The 8691-nt window shown below is 45.9% G+C and overlaps 1 protein-coding gene across 1 annotated transcript in view; it reads left to right on the top strand.

The window, feature by feature from the left end:
- Positions 1 to 1816: 1816 nt before the first annotated feature.
- PPM1L (protein phosphatase, Mg2+/Mn2+ dependent 1L) overlaps positions 1817 to 8691 on the top strand; it is a 288540-nt gene continuing 281665 nt past the window's right edge. Inside the window, exon 1 of the mRNA XM_042903665.1 lies at positions 1817 to 2766. Coding sequence (XP_042759599.1) covers positions 2368 to 2766 — 399 coding nt within the window. The 5' untranslated portion in view covers positions 1817 to 2367. The remainder of the gene's footprint in view (positions 2767 to 8691) is intronic.

Below are 8691 nucleotides of genomic sequence, written 5' to 3'. Positions count from 1 at the left end.
GATCTCATTTTGGAACCTCATGACTTATGACTTTTGAACACAGTGACTTAATTTATTTCAAAATTGTTTATCAGGTGGAATATATCAAAAAAGCTCAAAGCAGAACAGGGGACCATATCTTAGTTGTCAAGAATAACATAGTTAACAGTTCTTCATATTTCCTTCCTTTTCTATGCATGTTTATATAATTGACAATATATTGTATATGCCATTTAAATGTCAAAGTTTTTTTTTTTCTGGTTATGATGGCAATCTATACTTTTGTAAATATTTTGGAAAAGTTGTAGAAAGCAGACAAAAGTCCAAAGCAGAACATGAAAATCACATATAACCTACTACTGTAGTTAACCACAATGAAAAATTTGGTGTATTTCCTCTCAGTATTTTTTTCCTTTTTATTTTTTGTTTTTTCAAAACCGTAGTTGAGATCGTACCAAGGTAGGAATGCTTGGGGAGACCAACACTGGCTGGGCTTGGATCAGGCAGCCTCTACTCTCCGGTTTAGCGGACTGGAAGCTGCAGATCAGCACTTTTCTTCCTGGACAGGGGTAGTGAGAGTGAATATTTTCCTTTAAAGCTCACTTCTTTCTGTGTTTTAAGCTGTATTTGTACATAGATTCCTCCCCCCCCAAATCTTCAAAGCTATCGACACTTGCCCATATTTCAAAAAGTTATCCTTGACGGCTTCTGGAAGCCCGTGCGACCCTTCACTTCTGCTCATCGAAAGACTCCCGCCCTAACTTCACTTTCTCCCGCGATAGTTGAGGAGGTGGTAGGAAGTCTCAAGTTTGGAGCTTCAAAGGGATCCTGAAACTCCCAACAGCCGAGTCACAGCCCTCGCCCCGCGGCGGGGTCAGGAGCGCCCCGGGGCTCCACTAGTAGGCTTCGTGTCTCTCAGCGGAAGGGTTGCGACCACGGAAGGCCTTCGCGGTTACGTGCTCTGCTTCAGGGGCGGCCGCAGTCCTCAGGGACGCCAGCCCATCCTCGCCCCTCCCGAGGTTACCCTCAGAGCGCACTTCCATGTGTCTCCGAGTCCTCACATCCCGCTGTTCTCGGGAGGGTCTTTTCCCATCTTGAGGAGGCTTGTAGGCCTCAGGCTCGCTCTCTGCCTCTCGTGAGATCCGGGCAGGCCTCTGTCACAGAACCCAATGGTCGGATCCTCTCCGCCCCGCTTTGCGAGCCTGGAGAAGTGCGTCCCTTCTCGCTTGCCTTATGCCTGGCGAGGCGGGGACCACACTACCGTGCTGCCTGCCGGAGGGGGGAACGCTCACGTGCGGCACTCTGCTTTCCAGCCGGTGACAGTAGCTCCCGAGAAAACCAACGTTCAGACTACCCGAATCAGTATTATTTTGTCCTGGGAGCCCGCACAGGAGGGCGGAAAGAACAGCTACTCGAGTTGGGCAGTGGACGCGCCCCTCTTCTCCCCCTCGGTTCGCCTGAACCGCCCGGAGCTGCAAGCGCGCCAGTCGCGGCGGAGCTTCCTCAGCCTTTGACAGCTCCGCGCGAGCACCACGGGCCTGGAGTCCCAGCTCCAGGGGCGGGACGGGGCGGGGCGAGAGCGCGAGGGGCGGGGCGAGCGCGAGTCGGGGCCAGAGGAGGGAGCGCGCGAGCGGAGCCGAGTGGTGCCGAGCGGAGAAGGGAGGTTCTGGGGAGAGGCAGGCAGAGCCCGCCGGCCGCCTGCGGCTCAGCGCGGATTGTGCTGCGTCGCCCGGCTCAGCGTACCCCCGCCTCTGCCCAGGCTTCCGCAAAACTTTTATTCTCTGGGGCTCCCCGGGGTGTCTGAAGGAATCGGAGCGCTCGGCCGGCTCTACGCTCCCCTGTCGCGGCGACTGAGGGGACGTGCATCCCTTGCCCGCTGGGCTCTCGTGCCCCGCGCCTCACCTGCTGCTGATCCGCTCCTCAGAGCGGCGAGGGGGCACCCGCGGAGAGGCCGCGCGGGCGCCAGCGCCCCCGAATTCTCCCGCCCACCGCGGTGGACTCGCCCGGCGCAACTTTAACTTGATTCCTCTAGCCCAGCCCGGGCACCAGCTGCTGCTGCTTTGCTCCCACCGCTGCCGTCTCGGCCGCCGCCTCACAAAGGGGCGCGGGAAGGGAGGCGGCGCGGTCCGCGGGCACAGGCGCCGGTGCGCAAGGCGCGGGCCTCCGTGCCGCCGAGGCCGGGAGACAAAAGGGAAACTGCCTCTGTTCGCCGTGCGGGCTGGGAGCAGCCAGCTCGTCCGCCTCCTGCCCGGCTCCGCGAGCCTCCTCCCCCCACCCCCGGCTGCTGCTCCGCCTCCCTCCCCGCGGGCTGTCCCCGCAGTGCTCCGGGACCCGGCGAGCCTTCGGGGCGCGCGTCGCTGCTGGTGGTTGGGGCTGTAGCGATAATAAATGATAGAGGATACAATGACTTTGCTGTCTCTGCTGGGTCGCATCATGCGCTACTTCTTGCTGAGACCCGAGACGCTCTTCCTGCTGTGCATCAGCTTGGCACTGTGGAGTTACTTCTTCCACACGGACGAGGTGAAGACCATCGTCAAGTCCAGCCGGGACGCGGTGAAGATGGTGAAGGGCAAGGTGGCGGAGATCATGCAGAATGATCGGCTCGGGGGGCTCGACGTGCTGGAGGCCGAGTTTTCCAAGACCTGGGAGTTTAAGAGCCACAACGTGGCCGTGTATTCCATCCAGGGCCGGAGAGACCACATGGAGGACCGATTCGAAGTTCTTACGGACCTAGCCAACAAGACGCACCCGTCCATCTTCGGGATCTTTGACGGACATGGGGGCGAGGTAGGAGTTCTCTGGGGTTTTGTTTGAGTGAGTGTGTGTAAACAGGATGTGTGCGTAGTAGGGTAAGAACTGGGTGCGAGGGGCGTGGTGATGACCTGGTGCGGGGCTGGACAAAGACATTAGATCCAAATGTGGCTCAAGTTGCTAAAAAATAGTGCTGGCTCCAGACCTCTTGGGATTCGGTGGCCAATTTGGGGGACGGAGGGTCACCCATAACCTATTTTGTGCCTCATAATTTATGAGGTTTCCCAGGATCAGAACCCAGCAAATGACTGTGCTAGTTTTGGGGGGGAGAGTTTATGGTTTCTACAGGGAACTTTGGCCCAGGGCCTCAGCGCCCCTGTTCTAGGGTTTGAGGCCAAGCTTAGGCATAAAGAAGGAAGAAAATATCTTTGATTCTCTTAGGGAAAAGAGACCAAATCTGCAGAGCCGAGTCAGTGAGGGCTCAGTGAAGATGAAGGAAGCTGTGACTCCTTCCTATTGCATTCTCCTAGAGGAGGAACCCGAGGGGCACCTCTGCGCTTCTTCCCAACTCCCATTAACTTTGCAAGTGCAATCGGGCCAGTTGACAGCAGCGCCTCGCTGGTCGTCTGCTTTTAGCTGGATCGTGGCGCGGGACCGAGAAGCCTCTGGCCTTTGCAGAGGTGGCAATGCCTGCAGAGGCGGCGGCTGCCCAGATCTCGCCCCTGAGTCCTGGTCAGCGTGGGCGCGCAGACGTCTCCTTCCTTCTAAACTCCTTTATTTGGTGTTCATCTGGGAGCAAGAGATGATGTCGGAGGCCGGTTCAGGTCCCTCTGCCGCATTTCTGCGGCACCTTGATTGCGCGCCGGAGCTCATATTTCCTGGAGGTCGGGCGGGCGAGGGTTGGCTCTGGTCCTCCGGCATCTGCTCAGGGGAAGTGAGTGGCAAATGTGGCTCCAGCGCCGTTCTCTCAAGCGCACCAGGCCAGCCACACCATCTCTCTCAATTGGCAGTTTGTAAGAGTTTCAATGCTGTAGTTTTTTATTTTTTTGCAGCATACTTTCTTACTCATATTCCCCCAGTCCCCATCGCCACCCTTATTTCATTAACACCTCACCCCACCTCCCGTGCTCTGTGCTGGCATCCAACTTTCCCTCCAACTCTCTTCTTGGTCCTTCTGGTCTCTGGTGAGCTGTAGGGGAAGTCTGGATGTCATTCTGTTTCACGAATTGCTTGTGTTTTGGCCTTTGTTTTGCTCAATTGGTTATCTAATTTGCATTCTGTCTTTGATACAAAGTCATTTCACCCACCACACTCTGTTAATCTTTCCGAGATAGTGTACCCATCTACCTTAAACCAACTTTGCCAGGAAAGACAAACTTAGTGGGAAAATTTCTTTGGTAGAACTGAGATCAGATTTTGCTATTTTCCATCCACCCTAGCCCTATGTTCTGTCTTTCAAAATGAAGGATTCTTACTGGTTGTAATTTTGTAGCTTCTCGTGTAGTGTGGGGTTCTATTTCCCTTGGTCACATAATAGGTGAAAAATATGAAATTAATTGAGGGAACAGGTGCTGTGTGCCTGGGAAGACACATACCTGAATGATAATGTTGCCAATATAATGACTGAATTGTTTTCTTGGTTTGATCAGAATGCCTATGTTTTCATTGTATGTGCCTAGACCATTGTAAATCATTTAATAAAGCTTATATTTATTATATATTTTTAAATTAAAATTGGCAGCTGATAATCTGCTTCTGGTCTTAGAAAGCACAGTTTTATTTTTAATTTAAAGTTCTGGATGTAATATTAGTGTTGTGAAACTTTGGGTTGTGCTTGCCTGGGTGTGCTGTATTGGCATGTTTTGATCCTGCACGTGCAAGTGAATGAGTATTTAAAATTTTCTGTTAAGTTGATATTCTAAAATCTGAAAATCGCAGACCTAAACAGATTTCAGGTTGAAAAATTTCCAGTACTATCTTCTGGTAAACGTATCATCCAGAAAAGGGACATGATAAATGTTTTTATTTAAATAGAAGCATTTTACATGTATAGGTACTCTCCTTAAAAATAGAGTAATCATTCTATCTATAACCTCTTATAGTATGTAGCCAGTTCATTCATTTTGACTTCGTTTTAGGGCAAAATAAGAAAAGTGATATAAAAGGTAGTTATTTAGTTGTTGGAATGTGATAATAACAAATAATATTAGGTGATTTCTCTCTTGCTTTTTTTTTCATTCAAGGAAAAGCCCCATCTAATTGTCATCTTTTGTGTTGTTTAGCTCCTTTAACATTCACCAGAGGAGGGTGCCACTGTTTGATTTTGGTATAGATGATAGTTGTCTCCTTTCAGAAAAGAGGAAGATTTTTCTGAACTCCCTATTATTTATATATGTTGTGTGAGAAGATAAATGAGGACTTTAATTTTATTTCTAATAATTCAAACTAATAAGATGGGCTATAAAAAATGAGGGCCCATCTGTGATGATACTGCTTTTTAAATTTCATAGAAAAGACCTAAGTCACCTTGTATATGTACATTTCATCCCATTTTTTAGATGAGATGTTTGTTGATGGGCTTAAGATGTGACCTTTGTAAGGCAAGTTCAAGGCCTTCATTTTGGTGATTTTTATATTAAACTGCTGGACAAATTAGTTTGCATATTTGCCTAGATAGATAGCACACTAGGGATACAAAGGTGAATGAGACATGATTCCTATCCTCACAAAGTTTCAGTGTAGAGAGATAGATCTGTAACCAAAAATTACAGTTGGAGCATGCTTAGGGTATTATGGGAACACTGAGGAAAAGCATTTAAATCAGACTGGGAGGTGGGAGGCCCAGGGAAAGACACTTTGAAGGCATTATTTACTTTAAGTTAAAAGCACAGGCTTTGGTTTGAGATCTTGCTTTGAATCTCTGCTCTGCCTTATACTGGCTGTGATCATGGACAAGTTGCTTAGTCAACTTTATCTGGGAATTTTTAGTCTGAAAAATAGGGATAATAATGCATGTAAGGTAGAACTCCATCAGTTGTATTATACCCTGTCTAGAGAAATACTGAATGGAGAAAATGATGTGGAAAAAGAAAGCTTAGAGACCAAGAAGTCTGCATTGTTAGGGCAACAATATCTTAGGAAGAGAGAGTCTTCATATGAAAGCCACAATTTCGATCACTAGAAAGGCATATGTTAGATATGGATAATTTATTAGGTATCCCCCAAACTCTCTCTTTGTTCTAACTTGTGGTAAACTGGTTATTAATTCAGGATTTCAGGTATATTAGCATTGGGAAACCAGCATCCAGGTTTCCAGGGCAAATTTTCTGATTAGTGAAAAGGAATATTCTCTGTGATTAATTAGTAAGTTGGTATTCTGATTTACACTTCAGCCTCTTAGCATGCGTTGGTTCTCTGGAGTCTACTCAATTGTGTATTTTTGACAAAGATATATCTCTGGACTTATGCTGAGGACCAGACTCTGGAGAGCTATGACTTCTACATGGATGACATCTTAGAGAGCCTGTCTCAGTGGTCATACAGGCCAGCTTCCTCACTTGATGCCATTGTGCCCTTGAAACATTCTAACCATGATACTGTGGGTGGATGGTTGGTTCTGAGTGTGTGTGTGTGTGTGTGTGTGTGTGTGTGTGTCTAAAGCTATGGCAGTGATTGTTTTTCTGTATAACAAAATATTTACAAAGATTAAAACATTGAAAAGGTAAAAAAATAGCTCAACTTATACCAACTGATGTGGAAAGGTTATTTTTATAGATTTTTTTTAAAGCTCGTTTATTTTAAGGATTGGGGGGAGCACAAGGGGGGAGGGGCAAAGAGAGGAGAGAGAGAATTCCAAGCAGGCTCCATTGTGCTGTCAGCTCAGAGCCAGATGCGGGACTTGATCTCATGAACCGTGAGATCATGACCTGACCCAAAACCAAGAGTTGGACACTTAACTGACTGAACCACCCAGGTGCCCCTGATATGGAAAGGTTATTTTTAAAATTAAAAAAATAATGTTTATCAAGAAAAAATTTTGTGTGTGTGTGTGTGTGTGTGTGTGTGTGTATGTGTGTGCTTATCTGCATTTTTTAATCTATAGGCAAAAGGTGTTTTTGTTTGTGTTTTTGTTTTTGTTTTTTTTTTTTGTTGACTTGTTTTACTTTTTACATTATGCAGAAGAAATAGCACCAATCCTTTGAGGCAGCTGTTCATGGCTGAAACCTCTCTGGAAAAACAGATTGTTATGTGTTCCATCATTACTGTATTAAAGGTCGTATATCATTGTATCATACAGTTGACACACAGCTTGGCCAGTGGTTAAGCTTAGAGCACCACACTTCACATCAGAGAAGCTGTACTTGAGATGCTTTTCTGGGGGGGTAGTCTTCAGGCTCCTCACTTCTCAGAAGTGAAGAGGAGAAACTGCTTATAGAAGGTTGCCTGTAGGATATATATAGTCTAGTTCTTTAGACCAATGGTTCTTAACTTTTCTTGAGTTATGCTTTGTGGATGTTGTAAAACTACAGACATATCCCCAAGAAGAATGGACACATGCATCAGGTTTTGTTTATAATTTTAAAGATAAGCGAATGCATGAAGCCTCTGGATTTTAGGTTAGTCTAGATAGAATAAAATCTGTTTCTAATAAATCTAGACCTGCAGGGAGCTGTGTACCTGGACCCCTTCCTTGGCCTGATTGTTGTTTTTTCCATTATTTGCATTTATTAACTTGTGTGCTGTCGTTTGCCTGTGAGGGTTGTTTTGAGGAATGGTTGTCCAAAGTTCTCCAACAAATCAACTGCAAATATGTCCTTGAGGACTTTGTGCATTATGAGGACCAAGGGAAAGACAGTTCTCTGACAGCTTTTTGTTTTTATCTTAAGGGTATTGAATCATGTGACTGGCTCTCCCTGTGTTTGTTGGCTACTAGAAATGTTAGATATGAACCTTTGACCTGCCTCTAACAAATATGCAGAATCTTATAGAAGACATTAATCTGGCATATGAACCTCACTCCCAGGACAGCTTATCTTTCCTACATTCAGTTTTCCTTTGTTTTATTTTTTTCTTTCTCCTCTCAGATATGTCATTTTATCTTGTTGTGGCATATATATTTATGTAAGTTTCATTGGATCCTTTCTGAAATAAGATATAGCTCTGAATTATTAAATTAGGAGTGGCACGATGAATGATCTGCTTTTCAGACATTATAACTGCTCTTAGTAAATGTTGAGTTCCCACATTAGTGAGGTACAGGAGGCCTGTGGATTCAGTGTGGACAAATGCCTTATGATTTAAGAGAAAATTCAGATTACTTTGGTTTAAAATGACACATTGACATTTCTGCCAAAAAAGGAGGGGTAGTTTCCTTCTTAGTCAGCCTCTCTCTTGTGCCAAGGGGCCTCCGTGTAGGTGAATGCAAGATCATGACTGCTGACCTCGATGCATCTTCTGAACAGATTGTTTAGAAATTCAGTTCAATTAAACCGACATTTTCTATATAGTCTGACATATGTGGAAAACAATGTTATGTTCTCTGTGTTGCCTAAAGATGAATCAGTGCATTCTCTGCCCTCAGGGAACATTCCATCAACTTGGAGAGATGAGCTTCTTCATAGCAGAGCTACAAGGTACAGTTGGGCTACCTATAAGAGGTGATGGCCTGACTAAGGGAGCGTGAGGAGTCTTGGGTAATTTTGAAGAGAAGTTGACGTTTGATTATGTCCTAGCATTTCATTAGACAGAGATTAGGAGGGAGGATGAGAAGATGACTTTACAGGTTGAAGAAAAAATAAAATGACACAGAGGAAGTAAAAAGCAGGCACAGTTGGAAAAAAGGCAGGTAGCCCATGTGTTTAGAGCAGGATTTCCCCAACTGCTATCATTCTATTAGCCTATTCATTATTTTTTTCATTTTTGAGTACCTTCTGTGTTTTGATATAGTCAATATTATTTTTT

This window comes from Panthera leo, chromosome C2, assembly GCF_018350215.1.
Source record: "Panthera leo isolate Ple1 chromosome C2, P.leo_Ple1_pat1.1, whole genome shotgun sequence".
NCBI lineage: Eukaryota > Metazoa > Chordata > Mammalia > Carnivora > Felidae > Panthera > Panthera leo.
Note: the sequence above shows the minus strand (reverse complement) of the source record. Positions and strands in the feature narration are given on the sequence as shown.